Source organism: Mustela nigripes, chromosome 16 (assembly GCF_022355385.1).
Source record: "Mustela nigripes isolate SB6536 chromosome 16, MUSNIG.SB6536, whole genome shotgun sequence".
NCBI classification, from domain to species: Eukaryota; Metazoa; Chordata; class Mammalia; order Carnivora; family Mustelidae; genus Mustela; species Mustela nigripes.
Genome location: NC_081572.1, coordinates 36,686,566 through 36,707,400, shown reverse-complemented (window position 1 = coordinate 36,707,400; position 20,835 = coordinate 36,686,566). Strand labels below are relative to the sequence as shown.

Here is a 20,835-nt window from a genome sequence, read left to right as displayed (position 1 = left end):
AAGTAAAAGGGTGTGAGTCTGGAGCCACATTAATAATCCGAAATAGAAGGGACGAGGACCTTCCTTCCTCAAAGTCAGGGACCTTGAGAATGCAAAGGATGGCACATATTCCAAAGACATTTGGAAAGAAGTAGGAGAAAGGGAGAAAACTGGCTTTTACTTCATACCTACAAAGCCCCAGTGCCCTAAAACATGCATTGTATGTGGTGGGCTAGCATTTCTTTTCTACATCTGGAGTGGCGCTAGCTACATGTCTTATCTGGGAGAACGGAGAAAATTGTCGCCCAAGTCCTTTTCTGTACTCGCATTCTCTTGTGGTTGAATGCGTTCACAGTTGTTCAGGAAAGGTGGCGTTACAGATGAGGAAGGTCAAACTAATGGAAGGCAAAGTGATGTGCTCAGAGTCACGGGGGTAGAATATAAAGCTGGGCTCCAAGCGTGGCTCTGTTGCACACTTCCTGCCTTGTTTCCCGTGGTCCAGTGGGGTGTGTGTAAGCCCTTAGCATAGCCCCAGACACCCAGAGGGGGAAGTGCCACTTTTTTCTCTTCTCTTTTCTTCTTTCCTCATACTACATTTTGAAGACATATTTAGTAATTATTAAATGAGACAGGTACCAGTAGCTATCATATATACATGTTCATTTGCTCCTACAATCAGAATAAAAAGAAAAAATCAAAAGTCAAATCGAAGAAAATCCAGCAAGAAGAAGAGGAAGAAGAAGAATCCAGTGGTGAAAGAGAGGTAGCCCCCGTCGCTGCCTCAGGCAGAGAGCACCTGCGTGAGGGGAACACTCCCTCTTCCTCGACCCTGGGAGGCCAGAGTTTGCCCGTAGAGGGAGATGGCGCTGCAGGAAAAGACCTGTTCTCCCCGCCCATCCGTTCTGCCAGCTGGAAAAGGGTCAGCAGTAGTGAGTCTGACTATTCCGACGCAGAGGGAGGCATGCAGAGTAAAATGAGGTAGTAGTATTTTGTTATGTTGTTATGCCTTATAATCTCCATTGCTTGTAAGGTTATAACTTTGCTTAAAAAGCTGACTGACAGACAGGATTGAATTTGAAGATTCATTTGTGTGGGCCTTTATACATGTGGTTCCTCTGCCTGGAATTTCCCCCCTTCTGTCTCCTTGCCGTGTTAACCACTGCTCCTCTTGAGTACGAGCTCAGCAGTCATGTCCTCTGAGAAGCCTTTTCTGATGCCTGCCCCCCCCCCCCCCCCCCCCCCCCGCCCCCCACCGTTCCGGACCCCCCTGCCCCCCCCCCCCCCCCCGCCTTCTCCCTCCTCCCCTCCCCCCTTCGCCCCCCTCCCCCCTCCCCCTTGTGGACATTTTTCTTCGTCCGGCCCCCCCCCCCCCCCCCGCCGAATTCTGGCTTAGGTCCCTACTTCGTGGGCTTATTCCTGCCTTAAGGTTGATCATGCTGTGTTGCAGTTATCTCCTTAACTGTCTGTCTCTGTCCCTCGTGAGCTTGTGGGGGGCACGGACGGGCTTCATGTCTGTCGGCCTCAGCCCAATGCCTGGTGCGTACTTACGTACTCTGGGTGAGTTTGCTGGATGAAGGGACACTCTGCAGTGTTGCATATCTAACACTAGTTTCCTGATGTCAAACTGTTGCCCTTTTATTTTCTGTCTAGTTGTTTTATATTGTCAACTTTTTAACTTGTTATATAAACAAATTGCTTTAATGTGTTTTGATGGAAAAATATTTGTTTTAATATCACATTGGCATCTTTACCTTAGGGTTTATTCGGAATGTTGAATGTATCATTTGAGTTGGCTAAAATAAACAGACTTTCATGTCTATATTTTTTAAAAACTACTAAAAGACTTTGTATTCCTTCTCTTGGGTAGGTCTTACCAAGCCAAAGTTCGCCAAGGAGCATTAGCCTGTTTTCTTTCTACTATAAAATCTATAGAAAAAAAAGTTCTTTATGGCTACTGGTCAGCCTTTGTTCCTGATACACCTGAGCTTGGCAGCCCTCAGTCCGTGTCCCTGATGACTCTTACGTTAAAAGATCCTTCTCCGAAGGTAAGAGCATTTAAATTTTCATGTGATACCAGGAAGAAGAACTTTACACATCTTTATTGTTATCTCTGCCATACCTGATCTCATCTGAATACAGCTCTCCCTAATAGCAACCTAAGTTCCGACTTGCGAACCGCTGGACAGGCAGGAGGATAGGAAGTGGGCTCATGTGACTAACAGGTTGAGAGAGAGCACAATGAGGTTGCCTGCTGCCCAGGGCTTGCTTCAAGCCTGAGCACAGTGAGGGTTAGAACTTCAGTGTCCCTTCTGAGCTGCCGTGCTTCCTTCCCTTTGGTGAAAATGTTGATTGCCATGGTATTTGTAGTAAGAAAAATAAAAAGTGAGAAAATAAGAAAAATAAAAAGGCTTAAACACTCAGTGGAATATTTTGGTCCATAGTGGGGTTAGATTATTATTCAGACTTGATCTAAGGAACACACTATGGGGTATACTTTCTTCTTGGTACATTGAGAATTATTCTGATTTTGAAATTCCATGATGTTTATTTATTTCTCTTTTGGAGAACTGTGAAATGGAGAAACAAATCAAACTCTAAAGTAATAGTTAGCATAACTAGGAAAGAGAATAAAGCCAGTTTTTAACTATTACAGACGTAGGTTTTCCTTATAAGGCCAACCAAGATACAGATGACCTTGGCTTGGGTATCTCCAGATCTAGAGACCCTGACACTGTGTTCAAATGCCTCCACCCTAAAGGCAGCCAACTTTGGGAATGCAATCAAATAAAAGTAACCTTGAACAATTGTGCAGAATAATCAGTCCTGGGACAAAGCCAAAGAAGGGAACAGCCACGTGCATCGAAACCTCCCTGCTACCCACTCCCAGCAGTGACTTCTTTATCACCTTCCCAGAAAGATTTTGACCAAACAAACATAAAAAAAGGATATGTGGGGTTTAAGAAACAAGGCAGAGGATCATAGGGGAAGAGGAAAAAATAAAACAAGATGAAACCAGAGAAGGAGACAAACCATAAGAGAAACAAACTTAAGAGAACTTTCACTTAAACTTAAACAAACTTAAGAGAACACAAGAGAATCAGGAAACAAACTGAGGGTTGCTGGAGGCAAGAGGCCTGGGGGGATGCAGTAACAGGGTAAAACATTGGAGATGGGTATGTGTTGTAATGAGCACTGGGGATTATATAAGACTGATGAACCACAGACCTGTACCCCTGAAACAATCTACTGTATGTTAATTAATTGAATTTAAATAAATTTTTTTTTTTTTTTTAAAGAAAACATAAGGACTGATTGAGCTACCGTAGCAAACATTTCTGCTGCATCTGTAGGTAGCAAGATAGGGAAAGGGCAGTTTCATTACCTTTGAACAAGACTGCGTGTCCAAGGAAGTGAAACCCCCCGCTGGTGAAATGGAGCACACTGATGCTTATCTGACTGAAAAGTCTTCATCCATCATTGTAAACAGATACTAAAAACAACAAAAGGAGTTCTCTGGAGAGCTGCACCTCTTACAGTTTGCTTGTACATCAGTCATTTCTGATGGAGAACTGGTCAGAACTGATCAGTCAGTTTATTAAATATTGATGTAAGAGTCAGTGAAGCAGAACTTGAACAACTCAGTGTCATAAGTAGAATTTTTTTAGCAACAAAGATATGTTAAACGGGGTTTAAAGGAAATTAAATCAGAACTATGAGAAGTATAATTTGATATAGTATCAATTTTTTATACAGAGTTTATATCTCAGTGATACGTTTCAGTGACATTACTTTTGTTTTCATCTGTTGATGGTCATGGATACTTTTTCCCTTATAGGGTACCAAAGTTAATTGAGCTAAAATTTTTTAACTTTTGAATATCAGTTCATGACTCTCCACAACTTGGCTTTTCATTATAGTTTATTTGTGAGCTGTTGGAATCATGGTTTTTAATTACTATCTAAAGGAATGGATGTTTAGCATAACATCTACATTTTTCAGTTCAGACCAGCCATCTACTCAGGGGTTGGCAAAGTATGTTTTTAGATGATGCATGAACTGAGAATAGTTTTATGCTTTTAATTTTTTTATTTTAAATGATATTTCATGATTGTAAATATTAAATGAAATTCAGATTTCATTGTCTATAAGTAAAACTTCATTGGAACACATTCCTATTTAATCTTTAGTGTCTGTGCTGCTGTGGCTGGGTGGTTGCAACAGAGACTCTTGGGCCTACAAAGTCTAAACTGTAAAGTGTGTGCTACTGTCCTTCACAGAAAAAGTTTTCCAGCGCCTGATCTAGTTCTTTCTTGGATGAGCAGACTTGTGACTTGTGCGTGAGTTCTTTCTCATGAGCAATCTCTCACACACACAGTTTCCTAATATATTGTCATCTTCCTAAATTCAGTGATTGTGCTTAATTCCAAAGACTCATTTTGCTCTACTACACATTTATTTTCAAAGCAATAAATTTTCAGTTTTTTGAGTCCACGCTACAAGAGGCATGCAAAAATGATTTACTCGTTGTTACGCAGAGATGATACAGTTGCAGATTTTCAAGAAAACCTTTTTTACACCAAACTCAGATACACTGCGTGATGAGCAAATACTTAGATTAGAAGTATTATTTTTTTAAAGATTTTATTTATTTGAGAGGGAGAGAGAGAGTGAGAGAGCAAGCACGAGTGGGTGTGGGGGCAGCAGGAGAAGCAGGCTCCCTGCTGAGCAGCGAGCCCAATATGGGGCTCAATCCCAGGGCCCTGGGATCATGACCTGAGCCAAAGCAGACGCTTAACCAGCTGAACCACCCAGGTGCCCCTAGATTCGAATTATAATGATGAGTCTCCATTTTAAAATTATCTGACAGTGTTTGGTATTTTGGGGGACTGGCCAAAGAGGGTACAGTATTACATTATTAGTCCTACATTTATCACCTATATTCCATTTTGGTTAAATTGGCTCTCTTTTTATTTCTTTTCTTTTTCCTTTCCCTAGTTTCAGTACCACAAAATCCTGAGTACCAAGTGAAAGTCATATTTAGCATTAGAAACACAAGCTTGCTGCCCTGAATCTTCCGACAAGTGCAGCCTCCCATTGGCAAAAAGGCACATACTTCCATTTCCATCTGTCAGGCTACGGTTAATGGTTTTCCTTTCTTTGATTATCAAAGGCTCACTACAGGCAGTGTTCATTTCTGTACATTAAGAGTGTTTCTGAAAAATTGGATCACAAATGATGCCTGCCAAGTTGAATGCAGAGTCTCTAATATCCTGTTTAATTAACTTAGAGCACTCATGGATGCTTCAGGAGAGCATATAAAGCAGCATGTTTGATGTAAAACGGACTCTAGACTCATGTATTTTATTTCTGCCCTATGAGCTATTTCACTCTCTTTTCCCTTGGTCTTGTGCTCGAATAAACCAGGCCTCTAATTTTTAAGTTATTCTCATGTTCATGATTTCAGGTTTTTGTATGGTTCTGTAGCTTAGACTCGTTCCTTACTGTAAGAAAACCTAACAGCAGTGTGATGTAAGGCTCTTTTTAAAGTGGAGGTGCAAGGGGCCTAGTTCATGGCTACTTTTAGGACCTGATAGATAATCCCAATGCCTTTATTTTCCTAGTTAAAATGATCCATAATACTTCCAAAATTAAAAACAAAACTAGGAAGAAGGGGATTTTTTTTTTTTAAGATTTTATTTATTTATTTGACAGAGATCACAAGTAGGCAGAGAGGCAGGCAGAGAGAGAGGAGGAAGCAGACTCCTCGCTGAGCAGAGAGCCTGATATGGGGCTTGATCCCAGGACCCTGGATCATGACCTGAGCTGAAGGCAGAGGCTTTAACCCACTGAGCCACCCAGGTGCCCCAAGAAGGGGATTTGACTCCTGATTATTAACTAACTGATGGGAATCATCCTGAAATTTCAGACACGTGCCTGTGCTCTGCAAGTTTTATCTGCCATCTTGGAAGGCTCAAAGCAGTTTCTGTCTGTTGCTGAAGATACCAGTGACCACCGAAGGGCTTTCACTCCCTTTTCTGTGATGATTGCATCCAGCATTAGAGAATTGCACAGATGTCTTTTGTTAGCGCTGGTGGCCGAGTCGTCCTCACAGACCCTTACTCAAATAATTAAGGTAAGCGTGCCAAGTTATCCATAGGTTCTGGAGGGGTTTTGTCTTGTTTCAATTCTGTATGTTTTACATTGTCCAAAAGTAATTTGACTTAAGAATATAACGAAGTACTAATTTTATTTAATGATACCCTATTTGGAAGTCTAACTGATGATTTTATTTAAAGCTATACTGTTGTGCCTACTTATTTGATCTGACCTACAATTTCTGTATGTCCAAGTAAATGATTTACTAAAAATATTCCTATTTTTAGTATTAAGTTGTACCAATGAGAATACAAATGCTTTTCCCCTAAAAAAAGAACAAAAAAGAAAAAGACTGATTTTCAAATGACTATGAAGACTTTTCTTTTTTTAATTAAATGCTGTAAAGTTTGTGTCTGTGCTGTGGCTTAATCAGACCGATTGATGGGCTATCCTTGTATTTTGCAGTGCCTTGCAAATTTAGTATCAAATTCACCATATAACCGTCTAAAACTCAGCCTGTTGACCAAAGTCTGGAACCAGATAAAGCCTTATATTCGCCACAAAGGTTGGTGGTAGTTTAAAGTCAACTGTTTTTTTATATCAATCAAATCTAGATTATTATTTTTAAAAGTATTTAAAGCATATTTGTAGCTCTAGGATATCTCTACTTATTCTCAAGTTTTCGGGGAAACCAGCCATTGCTAGAACCCCACTTTGGACCCTAAAGCCCCAGTAGTAAGGATGGATGGAGAGTCACATAGACATCATTCTCTTTTTGGAAAGAAAAACTGGAATATAAAACCTAACTTCCTTAACATTATGTCCTCTGAGGTTTGGATAAAATTCCAGAGCCTCAAATCCCCACTGGCTACAGTCCTATTTCTTGCTGTTTCCTGACTTATTCCCACACATAATACACATGTGCTAGAACACTTGTTTGGAGAACAGTAGTTTTTCTTTTGCTTGCAAGCTTTAGGATCAGACCGTATTCTGGTATGTTAAGTTGTTCAGTGTTGACTTCTAGTACTTGAAGGAGGTGGCAGATGTTTCTGTGACGTCATGGGAGGGCTGATGGACCTGGAGTCAGGCTGAGGGTCTGCAGCCCCTTCCCACTGCTGCCATCTCAGAATCGCAGCCCTGTCAGAGCCTCCTTTCCCCCGAACAGGAAGAAGTAGACTTACCTCATGAGATTTTTATGAGGCTTAAAGAGATCATGATGTGCAAACTAAGTCCAATTCACTTATTTTGCCAGTGTGTAAAACGGGACCCAGAAAGGTAAATCCTGCCTTGGAGTCTCTCATCACATTAGTGGCAGAAGTAAGACTGAAACATCCCGAGTGTTTGGGCTCAGTGCCCTGCCCGTTCTCCTGCTCCAGTTCTTCTTCATCTGCAGACTGAGGGGACAAGCGTCTGGCTTTGTCCTCCAGCATTTTTACTATTAAAATGGTCAAACCCACAGGAATTTGAAAGAATAGTGCAATGGACATCTGCGTACCTCTCCCTAGACTTAATCATTGGTAATGTTGGCTTTGTTTCCGCACATGTGTATCTGTGTATGTGAATATACATGTGTGCGTATAAATATGTATATTTCTGAACCATTTGAAGGTCAGTTACAGGGGTGCCTAGGTGACTCAGTTGGCTAAGTGCCTACTGGTGGCTTAGGTCATGATCTTAGGGTCCTGGGACCAAAGCCCACTTCGGGCTCCCCACTCAGTGGGGATCCTGCTTCTCCCTCTCCCTCTGCCCCTCCTCCTGCTCATGCTCTCACTGTCTCAAATAAATAAAAATTTTTAAAAAACAATTTTTAAAAAGTCAATTACAGACATGATATTTCATCCTCAATACCTCAGCATGCATCTTTTAAGAATAAAGACAGTCTCCTAAATAACACACCACTATTCTCACACCTAAGAAAATTACATTGATTTCATAGTATCATCTTAAATCTATTCCACATTCAAATTTCCCCATGTCTCAAAGAATCTGTCCTCGTTTTTTGTGAGAACTTGGGTTCATTCTGGGTTCGTGCACTGCATGTCGTTATCCTGTCACTGTAGTGGCTTCTAATCTAGAGCAGTCCATCAGCCTTTCCTTTCTTTCGCCACGCTGATTTATGGATGCGTCCCAGACAGTTGTCTCCCAGCACGTTTCACATGCTCAGTTTGCCAGATAGTTTCTTTCTTTTTTTTCTGAATTCTTTATATATATATATTTATATTATTAACATATAATGTATTATTTACCCCAGGGGTACAGGTCTGTTAATCATCAGGCTTACACAGTTCACAGCACTCACCATAGCACATACCCTCCCCATCACCCAAACACCCTGTTGCCAGATAGTTTCTTTACAGGGTTGTTGAACTACTGTTTCTGTCCCGTGTAGTTCTCTAAACTGGAAGTTAGGGCTAGAGGTTTAATTAGATGAAGGTTAACCAAGGATGCCCTAATTCTTCATTGCCTGCGGCGGTAATTGTGATCCCACAGTGATAGTAATTCCCACTAACTTTGACAGATGTAAATGTTCGAGTGTCAAGCTTTACTCTCTTGGGAGCCATCGTGTCCACTCACGCACCTTTACCTGAAGTCCAGTTGCTCTTACAACAGCCCTGTTCTTCCGGACTCAGCAGTAGCAATTCAGTGACTCCCCACCTCAGCACTCCTGATTGGTGCAAAAAAGCCCCCTCAGGACCCTTTCTGGAGGAAGCATCAGTTAGCTCCCCAAAGGGATCTTCAGAGCCCTGCTGGCTCATCCGACTCTGCATTTCCACTGTTGTGCTGCCCAAGGAGGATTCCTGTTCAGGTAGCGATGCTGGCTCTGCTGGAGGAAGCACTTACGAACCATCCCCCATGCGGCTGGAGGCCTTACAGGTAGAAGGTTCTGGCTCCTTGTTTCTGAAATGGAAGAAATCATTCTGCTTTCAAAGGGTGTTGGGTTGTGGGGAGCGAGTCCATGAAAGTAATGGAAAACCGAGCCACGGGCCAGTGGTGTTACTGGGAGTTGCATTTTAGGTGTGAGAGCTCTGTTGTTTTGTTTTTGGCCGAGGCTGGGAGAAGACTTGGTTTAAATGTCAGATGCCTGCCTTTTTGTTGCAAGCCGTTTTAGTCACCTCTATTATGTGACAGGTGGGAACGCTAGATTATATGGTAATTCTGAAAGAAATTGTACAGTTCGTCTCTGATTTCTGCAACTTTAAGTAAATGTGCAGTTCTCCATAACTTCTCTTTCATCTTCCATCTGCTTAGAGACAACAAAATAATTGCTCCTTCAAAGGAAGAAAACAAGCTAGGTTAACATACTTCCTTCTTCTGTGCTCAGCTGTGATCTTAGACATGGGTTTGTTTCTGCGCTCTGCTGCTAGTCGTCTGGTTTGATATTGAACATGGAAACTTCCAACTTTTTCAGCCTTAGCTCCCTCCTTCAGCTGAAGTATTCCACGAGTCCCAGCCTCAGCAAATTGTTCCCAGGCGTAAATAATATCACCAATCTTAGTGAAACACATTTCATAAATTATAAAGCACCCTGAGATTATATGACACAGTTAATTGACTTCAGTCATAAAATACAGATCGCAGTTGTTCATTTCCTTCAGCATTAGAATCCTGCCCCGTGTTAAGTGTGAGCGACTTCTGTAATGTTAGAGCACACCTCTGGATATTGCAGCCCCGCACTGCATTCAGGTCTTGGGGGTAATTCGTCCCTTCTCTTTGCAGGTGTTGGCTCATCTGGCCAGAGGTTACTTTTCAATGGCTCAAGTGTACTTGATGGAACTTGGAGAGGTGATTTGCAAATGCATGGGGGAAGCAGATCCGTCTATTCAGCTTCATGGAGCAAAGGTAACTTTCATGAAAAGCCACCTGCTTTCTTCTTCTCTTCCTTTATGTTCTTCCCTCTGCTACATGTCGGTCCATTCTGAAGTTTCTTTTGGAGGGAGGTTTCAGGTAGGGAAAATCATACATTCTTTTATTTGCAGCTCTAATGTAAAAACCCGAAGAATTCATTTGGTAATAAATCAACCATATATTTCTGGTGCTTTTGTTCCTGAAAGCATACTTCTTGCATAGCAGTTGCTGAGAAAGGAGAGAAAATTCAGTTGGAAATTATTTTTCCCCTTGATTTGAGGTCATCTCCAAACAAGTGAGGTTTTCTACCTCCGTAATTCTCATACTGTGCTTTGATAATCTATTTCTTTTACCTCGGCAGCTTTTGGAAGAACTGGGTACAGGCTTAATTCAACAGTATAAACCAGACTCTACTGTACCATCTGATCAGAGAGTGCCAGTCACCTTGGTGAGTACGGCTTTCTCTTTTCTTAGTACTTCAGTCAGTTTTGAGACTCAGTAATAAAGTAAAGTAAATGATAAGGCTCCTTCCAGTGTCAAAAACTAGTTTATAATCTGTTATGACATGATACTACCACGAATAGGATTTATGTGCGCTTTGGTTTCTTTGCAGTTCATTGTGTGGTCACATTATATATAACATACAGCCAGCAACTGAAATAGCATTTCTTCCACATAAAACCTAGTTTGGTTATTCATCCTGCCCAAGAGGCAGACTGGAATGATGGGAAGAGCCAAGCATTTGGAATCAGAAGACAGGAGATCAAATTGAGGGAGCATCATTAATGGATGTACAAGCATAGTTTCCTCATAAGGAGGAATAATAATCTTTAACTCCTGGGAGTATTGGAAGATTGAAATGTAAAGGTGCTGGCGCATAGTAGGTGCTCAACAGATGTCCGTTCCCTTAACGCCCTCACCACCGTGCCCCTGTGGTTCCCATTAAAGATCTGAGATCTTAGTTGTTTCTGCTGTCCCCATACTGTGCCAGTGAGGAACATATGACCCTACCACAAGTGATGGGTTTTTCTCCTGTCTTCCTCAACCTGCCTCTTCTTTTCCCTTTGCAATTTCCATCATCCTTGCAAGAAATTAATACCTATTCCTAGTTCTTTCCCGAGACTGCCACTAAAGCTGAAATGTCACCATTCACGGGGAGATGAGTTGATTTGCTCAGACAGACCTGAGTTTGCACCCAGTCTTCTCCCCTTGCTTGTCAGTGACTTTTAGGCAAGACTCATCTGTTCACACTTGGGTGTTATTTCATATGTATGGAAAGGATACCCTTGCTATATTACTAGTCAGTTGCTGGTAGTAAATTATCTAAAACACTTAGCAGCTTAAAACAATATACATTCTCTCACATAGTTTCTTTGGCACAAGAATTGGGAGTGGCTTAGCTCAGGTCTCTCTGAGGTTGCGGTCAGGAAGCCAGCAGGGGCTGCCATTAACTGAACTTGATAGGGGTTCGAGGATCTTCTTCCATCATGGCTCACTCACATACCTAGCACTGACTTTTGTCAGTGGGCCTCTTCCCTCCTCCCCACGAAGACCTCTCCAGAGGGCTGCATGAGTGTCCCCTAGATGCAGTGGCTGGCTTCCCCCACAGCAAGAGAATCAAGAGAGAACAAGACAGAAGCTGTGGCATTTTTAAGACCTCACTTTGGAAATCTCAAACTGTCATTTCCACAGGCTGTTATTGGATACACAGGTCAGCCCCAGCCAGTGTGGGAACGGAGGGCCACCTCCTTAACATAGGAGGCGAGAATCACTGTGGGCCATCTTGGAGGCTGGCAAGCATACCTCTGTCCGCAGTCTTTCATTTGGGGTAGGAGAGACCCAGATTGGGTTTCTAGGAGTTGGGATTTAGGGGAGGACAGAACTGGGCTGTGGGATACATGGTAGATCTTAGGACTAAATCCATGGGGCAGAAAGAGGTACCAAGCCACGAACAGATTGGCAAATGACATGAAATCCCTGGGTTTTTAGAAAGCAGGGGAAGGAAGCTGTTCAAGGTACTCTGCGGGTGCCTACCTGGAGAGCTTCAAAGTGAGCTTGTTCTTCCTGGGCATGTGTGAGGGACTTCACACCCAGCATTACGTCTTACTCTCACCCCGACTCTGCCAAGTAGACAACTTTGCCCTGTTCTTCTGAAGAGGAGCTGACACTTAGGCGGGTTGCAGAAATGGGGTTTGACCGAGGTTGCAGAAATGGGAAGCGGCCGCTGAAGGATCTGCCTCTGGATCCCACACTGTTTGGACTCCCGCACAGGCCTCTGGGCCCTGGGCTCTGACGCCCACTAGCAAGTTACACCATGTCTTTGTGCCTCAGTTTCCTTGTGTGAAAGTGGAGATAATGACACATACTTCGTTTAGTTGTGCTGAGGACTGCAGTGTGTAGATCTGTGTGAGGCACTGAGAGCAGCGTCTGGCACGTGAGACGCACTCTGGAAGGCTCGAGGTGCCGGCAGCTGCTGCTTTTACTACCATCATCTTCCCCCTCCTCCCCACAATTGTCTTCTCCGGTCGTCTTACTGTAGCAGACCGGTCCCTGGTCAGTAAGGTGGAAGGATGCAGTTGTCATTTTCTGAAGCCCCTTCCATTGCTATGGAAGGACTAGCAGAAGACTTAGAGAAAGCCTCTGCTTTATAGAAGGATGTTTTGTTACTCTGGCCCCCTGTGGTAGTGTTCACATTGAGCTGGTTCCATTGTTGGCTCTTGGGCCACGGTTTTGACTGTGCCCCTGTTCCAGGTGGTGATGTTCTGGACTATGATGCTGAATGGCCCTCTGCCCAGAGCCCTGCAGAATTCTGAGCACCCGACTCTGCAGGCGAGCGCCTGTGATGCCCTGTCTTCCATCCTGCCCGAAGCCTTCAGCAGCCTGCCGGTAACCAGAGGAGTGTTTCCTCAGCCCCAAGCAGCCCCCTCGAGCATCAGAGCTTTAGTTTGATTCAGATTCTTGTTGTTTTTGAGCCAGTATTCATCATGTTCTCGGAGAAAAGGGGGCTCAGTCTACTTGAGTATGGAGAGAGGGCGGGGTTAAAATTTAAAATCTTAACGTCTCGGGAGAGCCTTTCCTCCGTGCACTTTAGAGGGTGGGTGGTGGAAGTGGGGGGAGAGGCTCAGAAGTCAGAGACGTTTCAGAAAGCATTCGAAGCCGGAAGTTAGGAAGACCTGGGTGTAAGTCCCAGCTCTTCCACTCTCCACCTCTCTGATGATCTTAACTTCTTTAAAACTGAGTTTTATCATCTATAAAATGGGCACTACGTGAGGAGTAACGTGAAGTATGTGACTGTACTTGGCTGGTGCCCACCACATGGGGTGTCTAGGAGGCTCCCCTTCTTTAGTCCCCAGTGACATTTGTGTCTGCTCTTAGCTTTCATGAAGGAGCAGAGTACAGTGACCAAGTTCACACAGTGGTAAAGGTTAAAGGTCACAGATGCTCTGTGTGCAGACACTCCCCTGATGGGTCCGAAGTGAACCTCTGCTCTCTGCCAAGGTAGCTTCCAGATCTCAGTTGTGTTCTGCTCCCAAATATGAACTCAGACACAGATGCGTCACAGTCACCTGTCAAGGACAATGGCTTCTAGTTCTTTCAAGCTCACTTTCCCTTTGCCAACCTTTCCCACTGCAGAGCGACAGGCAGATCCTGTGCCTCACCATGCTGCTCGGGCTGAACGACAGCAAGAACCGATTAGTGAAAGCGGCGACCTCACGGGCCCTTGGAGTCTATGTGCTTTTCCCCTGTCTCAGACAGGTCAGTGTGAGTCTGCACTGCCCTTCAGTGCCTGTGATGGGCCAGTGTGCTCGTGGTTTGGGTAGATAGAGAGCTGGACGGTAAAAGACATAACATTGCTTTTAATCTGGTTTCCTTAATTGTTGCTAAAATATAGTAATGCCTGTACTGCTCAGGACCCTGAGTGCCCAGGTAATGTTTAAATTAATGAATAATTGAAGAAAAAAAAAAGAAATGGGACATTACCGTGCGATGGTAATAACTTAGAAAGCTGATAAAATTGTTACTAAGAAGGAAATAAATTTCTCTTTCAGTCTTACCTAGGACATTTATCACCCTGAGAAGTGTGTAATGAATAAGCCATGTTTCCAGAAATGCATTTCATTGTCAACATCATTTCCCAAGGTGGAAATCAGTCTAAGCACAGAATTCATTGATAACTGTCATGGACCAGGTTGTAAAATGTTCGACAAGGCAAAATCCGCAGGCTCCTTGGGTGTGCATGGCGCATACCAAAATCATGGAAGACCCTCCCCTGGGGTTTGAGTGAGGGTCCAAATTATAGTACAGTAGAGCAGCAAATTGAGTAAATACATGTTGATTTTTCAAGTGGAAGTTTGTGGTAAATAAATAAATCTTTCTCTGAAAATAAATTTCAGAATTGCAAGGCAGCCGTGTGAGCTCGTAAAGTAACTACCATGTTTCATTTTATCTTCTAGGATGTCATTTTTGTTGCAGATACAGCAAATGCAATATTGATGTCACTTCAAGACAAATCTCTGAACGTCCGGGCCAAAGCAGCCTGGTCCCTGGGCAACCTGACAGACACTCTGATTGTCAACATGTAGGTGACTCAGCTCATTTCCCGTGCGTGACTTCTGAGGCTGAGGACCCAGGAGGATATCTTTGATCACTACTATTAAAAAAAAAAAAAAAACTAACAGTAATCTTCCCATATTGTGTAGTCAGTCTTCCTGTTTTGTTTTTATATTCCTTCAAGTATTAAGATTAGAAAGTTGTGGAGCACCTGGGTGGCTCAGTCAGTTAAGCATCTGACTCTTGATTTCTGCTCAGGTCTTGAGCTCAGCATGTTGGAATGGAGCTCCACATTGGACTCCGTGTGGGTGTGGAGCCTGCTTAGGATTCTTTCTCTGCTTAGGATTCTCTCTCTCCCTTTCTCCGCACCCCAAAAAAGATTAGCAAGTTGTTCTCTGTGTGTGTGTGTATATATTTAATACTGTCTCTGATACAAGTTATATATCCACATTATAGAAGATACAGAAGTAGAAGTACAGAACCATAGTATTCGCTGCACTACTTTTTAAATGTCAAATTTGTAATTTTTTAAAGTATTATATTCACAGGTTAAAAAAAATTTAAATGATACTAAAGAGGTATTCAGTATAAAGCCTCGTTCCTACCTTGCTCCCCTCCCTGGAGGCAGCAGTTGCTCCTCACACGTCCTGCTCTTCATTGCTGAGCTCTCTCTCAGAACGTGTGTGAGCATTCTTCCAGCTTTATAAATGTGAATTACTATTACACCGTCATCAGTGGGCAGTGGTTATTTAATCCCCTGTTACTGAACATCTGCATTATTTTAGGCCTTGATATGCAGTGAACATTTTTGTGCATGAAATCTTTATTCTGAGATACACCTTTTGGTCGCATACCTAGATGTAGACCCACTGAGGCAAAGGGTATAAACTCTAAGTTCTTGATTTAATCTGAACAGATTTGTTGAGCTGTTTTCCCAAATTTTTTTTATAGTTGTACTAAGTGAGAGTATGTGTATATGTGTATATTCAACTGGGTTTTGCCTTTCAACATGTTTTGCCTGTTTTGGATGGAATAGGGAGACACCAGACCCCAGTTTCCAGGAAGAGTTCTCTGGTCTCCTGCTCCTGAAGATGTTGCGATCAGCGATAGAAGCATCCAGGGATAAAGACAAGGTAGAGTCACAGCACTGGTATTTCTCAGGTAGATACTAGTGTATTATGATTTTGTTCCACTGAATCTATTCCTGTTCAGAGGTGATCGAGAGAGTACTCAGGGTATGATGTGTTTCTCTCCTGTCTTCCTGTGTCCTGAAAAACATGAGTGCTGTTTGTAATACCACTTGTAATCTGTTTTCGTTCGCTTTAATATTAATCTGCCTTTGTTTTGTTTTGTTTTTCCAAAAAAATCTTTTAAGTAGAAGTGGTAAGTCAGAAGGATGAGCAGCTCTTGGCTTTGAATAGCTCCTTTTAGACTAGTACGTTGAAAGCATAGAAATGGATTTTAGGGTCAGGCAGACATGGTTCAAATCCTGGCTTGCCCTTTGGTAACTGGGTGATGTTTGGTGTATTGCTGAACTTCTCTGAAGGTCAGTTTCCTCATCTTGAACATGGAAGTCAGGACCTCTACCTCAGTGGCCTCGGAGATGCTTGTGTTGAAGCACCTAGCATAGCACTTGACCCACACCAAGTGCTTAATTGAGCACGGTGATTCTGAAAACCTAGGGAGCCCTGCCTTGAACTAATTTGTTCAGAATTTCTGGACTTCGGGCCTGGGAATTGGTTTCTGAAAAAGAAAGCTCCCCAGATGATGCTAGTAGGCTACAAAAGTTGAGACTCTTAAATACAAAAGTACGGGATTGGAACTCTGAAACCTCACCTCTTCTCCCCTTGCTCCAAGCCATCTCTGCTATGTTGCCCCTGGGTCTTTCACGCCATCTCTGCAAAACGAGGAAGACACACCTCTCTGAAGTCTAATCTAAAGATACCGGTGAGGAGCTGTAGAGGACCTCACCTTCCCAGGGGCACAGGCTGTTCACCACACTAGGTCTTTACAGCTTTCCAAGAAGCTACACCTTTATGGTCTGCTTGTCTCATTGGCATTAACACTTCCTGGGTTTTTTAAAGCTGAAAATAAACTTTCTGTAACATTTCTTTGGCAAAGCAGATTTCTAATGCTTTTTTTTTTTTTTTTTTTTTTACATTTTTTCTAGGTAAAAAGCAATGCAGTCCGGGCCCTTGGAAATTTGCTTCATTTTTTGCAGCCGTCTCATATAGAAAAGCCCAGGTTTGCTGAAATCATTGAGGAGTCCATCCAGGCCCTAATTTCTACTGTTCTAATTGAGGCTGCCATGAAAGTCCGGTGGAATGCCTGTTATGCAATGGGGAATGTATTTAAAAATCCTGCTCTTCCGTTAGGTAAGAAAGTCTCCCTCTTCTCTCTGGTGGAGGGCCCTAGGACAACACATACCAGCCTATTTGTTATTTTTTATTTTTTATTTTTTTTTAAAGATTTTATTTATTTATTTGACAGACGGAGATCACAAGCAGGCAGAGAGGCAGGCAGAGAGAGAGGAGGAAGCAGGCTCCCTGCGGAGCAGAGAGCCAGATGCAGGGCTTGATCCCAGGACTCTGAGATCATGACCTGAGCCGAAAGCAGCGGCTTAACCCACTGAGCCACCCAGGGGCCCCACCAGCCTATTTGTTATTTATGATGTTCCTTACATTGGTACTTATCACAGTATTAGGAAAAAATGGAAATGTTCTGAACACCCAAGTTTAGGGGAATGGTTGAGATAAATCATAGTATATATATATTCAAAGGGGTTTTTTTGTTTTTTTTTTTTTAAGATTTTATTTATTTGAGATAGAGCACAAGCAAAGAGGAAGGGGAGATGGGGAGAGAGATGCAGACTCCCTGCTTACCCACTGAGCAGGGAGTCCAACTCAGGGCTCAATCCCAGGACCCCGCGATCATGACCTGAGCCAAAAGCAGACACTTAACTGACTGAGCCATCTAGGCGCCCCTCAAAGGGATCTTTTAGAATTATGTTTACAAAATGTTTTTGATAATCTGGGAAAGTATGATGTTAAGCAAATTAAAACAGGTTATAAAATTGTTTCAATAGCATGATCTCAATAAATGGGTAGAAAAAGGACTGGGTAGAAATTAGTCTAATTAGTGACAATGGTTGCCTCTGGAGGGGACGATAAGTAGAATTTTTTTTCTGCTTTCACTTTCTAAATTTTCTACAAGAGCATATGTTGTTTTAACAACAGGGGTCAAAAAGAAGGAAAAAGAGTGGCATGGAAGAAAGAGTAGAAATCAGAAATCCATGTGAGCCATTGGCTGCAGCATAGAAGGAGGGCATCTAAGTAGTGACCTGCCATGTACCGAACTAGAGAATTGGTGGCTAACAGCTGCTTAGGCGTGTGGCTTGTAGCTTCCAAATCCCATCCACTTTCCTTATCAGCATTTGCTTTATACACTTGTCCTTGTGACGAGGTTTGAAATAAGACGTGTTACTGAGGAGGTAAATCCATTCTGGACCAGCAGAGCATGCATCAGGTTAGGGAAATCTGGCTCTGCTTCCCCTTTATTATCAAGAACTCCCACCCAGAGAGTGCCTGGCTGGCACAGTCAGAAGAACATGTGACTCTTGAGCTCAGGATTATGAGTTCGAGCTCCACATTGGGTGTAGAGATTACTTAAATAAACATATAAACTTAAATTAAACTTATAAACTTAAGATTACTTAAATAAATAAACAAATAAACTTACTTAAGAAAATAAAAGGGAGCTAGTGGAGAAGTAGCTTCTCGGCTTTTCCATGGAGGAAATAGGCTCAAGTGACCTGCGGAGTTGGAGCTCCTTAAGGTAGATGTCTGCTTGCCTGTCTTCAAAGGCAACGAAGAAGTTGAGAGGAGCTAGGAGAGTTAGGGAAGATGAAATCTATGCTGCTGCCCATCTCAAGGAAAAACAACACCCTCACAATGGAGTGGGGGAGTGGAGAGTGGTAGCTCTGAGGAGGAAGAAAGCAGGCTAACTACCTGAGACCATCAGGAAGGGAGAGAAGACAGAAATCGGGGCAATATCTTCTCAAAATTAAGACAGTTGTACCTTTGGTTAATCTGAGTATTCTGTTTCCCAGTCACTGCCTAGATAGTATTTTCTTTCTCTATGCAATAAAATGCATGACTTGGCTATGTCCACAGCCGTGCCTGGATGCTAATCTGGGTGATAAAATACTCTTTTGTCAGCATGAACAAGGATATGCATACAGTTGTGCAGTGTGTGCTCTGCTCAGAAGCACCTGACTGAGAGAACAAATGGGGCTATAATTCAGTCTGTACTCCACCCACCAAGCCCTCAGGACAGTCTCTTCCCAGAGAAGAAGCCTCTGTCATGGTTGCCAGAGTCCCCATTTGAAGTAGCAAGTAGCAGAGGCCCTGAGCATGCAGCAGGTTGTTTAGGGAAATGAGAAGTTTGGGAGTCAGTACTCGGCACCTTCCCCAGAATCCCACAGTTATCCCACTGGTTACCCTGTGGTTATCCCAGTAATCCCACTGGTTACCCTAATCCTCTAGGGTTAGTGTGAGAATTAAGTGAAAACATAGTGATTAGCTTGAGCACTAGTGTGTGTGCTTCCTCTACCCACTCCCTCTCCCCCGTTGATGTCTAAGCCTTTGCTGGTTTCAGTGCCAGTGGGTTCTTTCTAGGAACAGCCCCATGGACCTCCCAGGCCTACAACGCCCTGACATCGGTTGTAACATCATGCAAGAATTTCAAAGTGCGCATCAGATCCGCCACTGCCCTTTCCATCCCAAGCAAGAGAGAGCACTATGGCTCTGTTGACCAGTACGCTCAGATCTGGAACGCATTGGTCACTGCCTTACAGAAGAGTGAAGACACCACAGACTTTCTGGAATTCAAGTACTGTGCCAGCCTACGGACCCAGATCTGCCAGGCACTGATTCATCTCCTGAACTTGGCCAGTGCCTCAGACCTGCCCTGCATCCGAGAAACTCTTGAATTGAATGGGGACATGGTGCAGTCATTTATCCTACAGTTTCTAAAATCAGGAGCAGAGGGAGAGGACCCCGGAGCACCCCACAGCTCGCATGAAAGAGGCCAGCTGGTCAGAAGGGCCCTGGAGCACGTAAGCAGTATCCAGGCACTGACCGGTGACACTGCCAGGAGGGCCATCATGGGCTTTTTAGAAGATATCCTCGCCATTTATTTTGACTCGTCTGGATCCCAAGTAGCGATCCCAGAATTAACAAGTCGGTGAATAGTCTGCCACACTTCTAAGTGTTAGGTGGTAATAGAAAGACGTAAGCTTGACTACTAGATATGCAGGATTTAGTTTTAGGGGCAGAAACAACCTGTTCACCTTTATTTAGAATAGGTTAGCATCTACTGAAATTTTTCCTTGAAAGGCTCAGCCACCTCAGAGAGTGGTTCCATGGCATTGGCCACGGTACAGGCTGCTGGAGCCTCTGACCTGTGTGGCAGGAGCCCGGAGACAGGGTTGAGTGCGGATGGAGCAGATCGGGTGGTCATGAAGGGCGTTTAGCCTCACAAGGTAGAAACAAAACACAAAGGAATTTAGAGATTAGGATGTTGTGTCTTGTATCTCCGGGAATTGTTTTGCTTTTATAATAAACTAATGAAAAATAGCGTGCCCACAGTCTCCTCTGTTTTCAGATCAAGTTGCACTTCTAGAAAGCTTCCCACAGAGCTTGTGTTCAGCCAGTTTGCACTGGTGGAGCTGCTTCCGTTGCGAAAATACTGGAAAGTTCCTTCCAGGTTGGTAAATAGCTACTGCACTGAGCACCCCAGTACCAAGCCTGGAAGCCTCTCCACATCTCCCCATAACCCACTCCCGGACATGTTGACCCCCGGCACACAGAGGCTTTCGGCTAGGCCTGTTTCTGTCTCACCATGGCCGTAACACCTACTTCTGTCTCCATTCCCTGGTGTCCTTGGGGGGGGGGGGGTGTCCTCCATCCTCACCTGATAGTGCTTTTGCCACCTTTGAATTTGTGCCTTAAAAAAGAACTATTTAATTTAATTTAGGTGGTTAGAAAGAAAGGTTTTTTTTTTTTTTAAACTTCAAACAATTTTATTATTATTATTTAAAAAAAATTTTTAAAGACCTGAGCTGAGATCAACAATTGGATGCTTAATTACAGCCAACCCAAAATTCAAATCACTTTAAAGTCTATATTTTTACTGTAATCTTGAAAACTAGCTTGATGACTTTCCTTTGAACTTTTGTTGAAGTTTATATACTAATTGCACTTACAATATGAATTTTTTTCTCATTTCCCCATTTTGCTACTATATAGTTTGTTGGACCTTAGAAAATTTATGTAACCATTTAAGAAAGGTTTTTAAATAATA

At 43.1% G+C, this 20,835-nt stretch overlaps 1 protein-coding gene across 2 annotated transcripts in view; it reads left to right on the top strand.

Moving 5' to 3' along the window:
* The window catches only part of HEATR6 (HEAT repeat containing 6), a 32,160-nt gene extending 12,052 nt beyond the window's left edge, over positions 1-20,108 (top strand). For both annotated transcript variants that reach the window (XM_059378929.1, XM_059378930.1), the window contains 13 exons: positions 659-957; positions 1,847-2,024; positions 5,906-6,112; positions 6,541-6,640; positions 8,594-8,949; positions 9,793-9,915; positions 10,283-10,369; positions 12,673-12,807; positions 13,555-13,677; positions 14,376-14,500; positions 15,509-15,605; positions 16,643-16,847; positions 19,149-20,108. In XM_059378929.1, coding sequence (XP_059234912.1) covers positions 659-957; positions 1,847-2,024; positions 5,906-6,112; positions 6,541-6,640; positions 8,594-8,949; positions 9,793-9,915; positions 10,283-10,369; positions 12,673-12,807; positions 13,555-13,677; positions 14,376-14,500; positions 15,509-15,605; positions 16,643-16,847; positions 19,149-19,720 — 2,607 coding nt within the window. In that variant the 3' untranslated portion in view covers positions 19,721-20,108. The remainder of the gene's footprint in view (positions 1-658; positions 958-1,846; positions 2,025-5,905; positions 6,113-6,540; positions 6,641-8,593; positions 8,950-9,792; positions 9,916-10,282; positions 10,370-12,672; positions 12,808-13,554; positions 13,678-14,375; positions 14,501-15,508; positions 15,606-16,642; positions 16,848-19,148) is intronic.
* Positions 20,109-20,835: the final 727 nt, after the last annotated feature.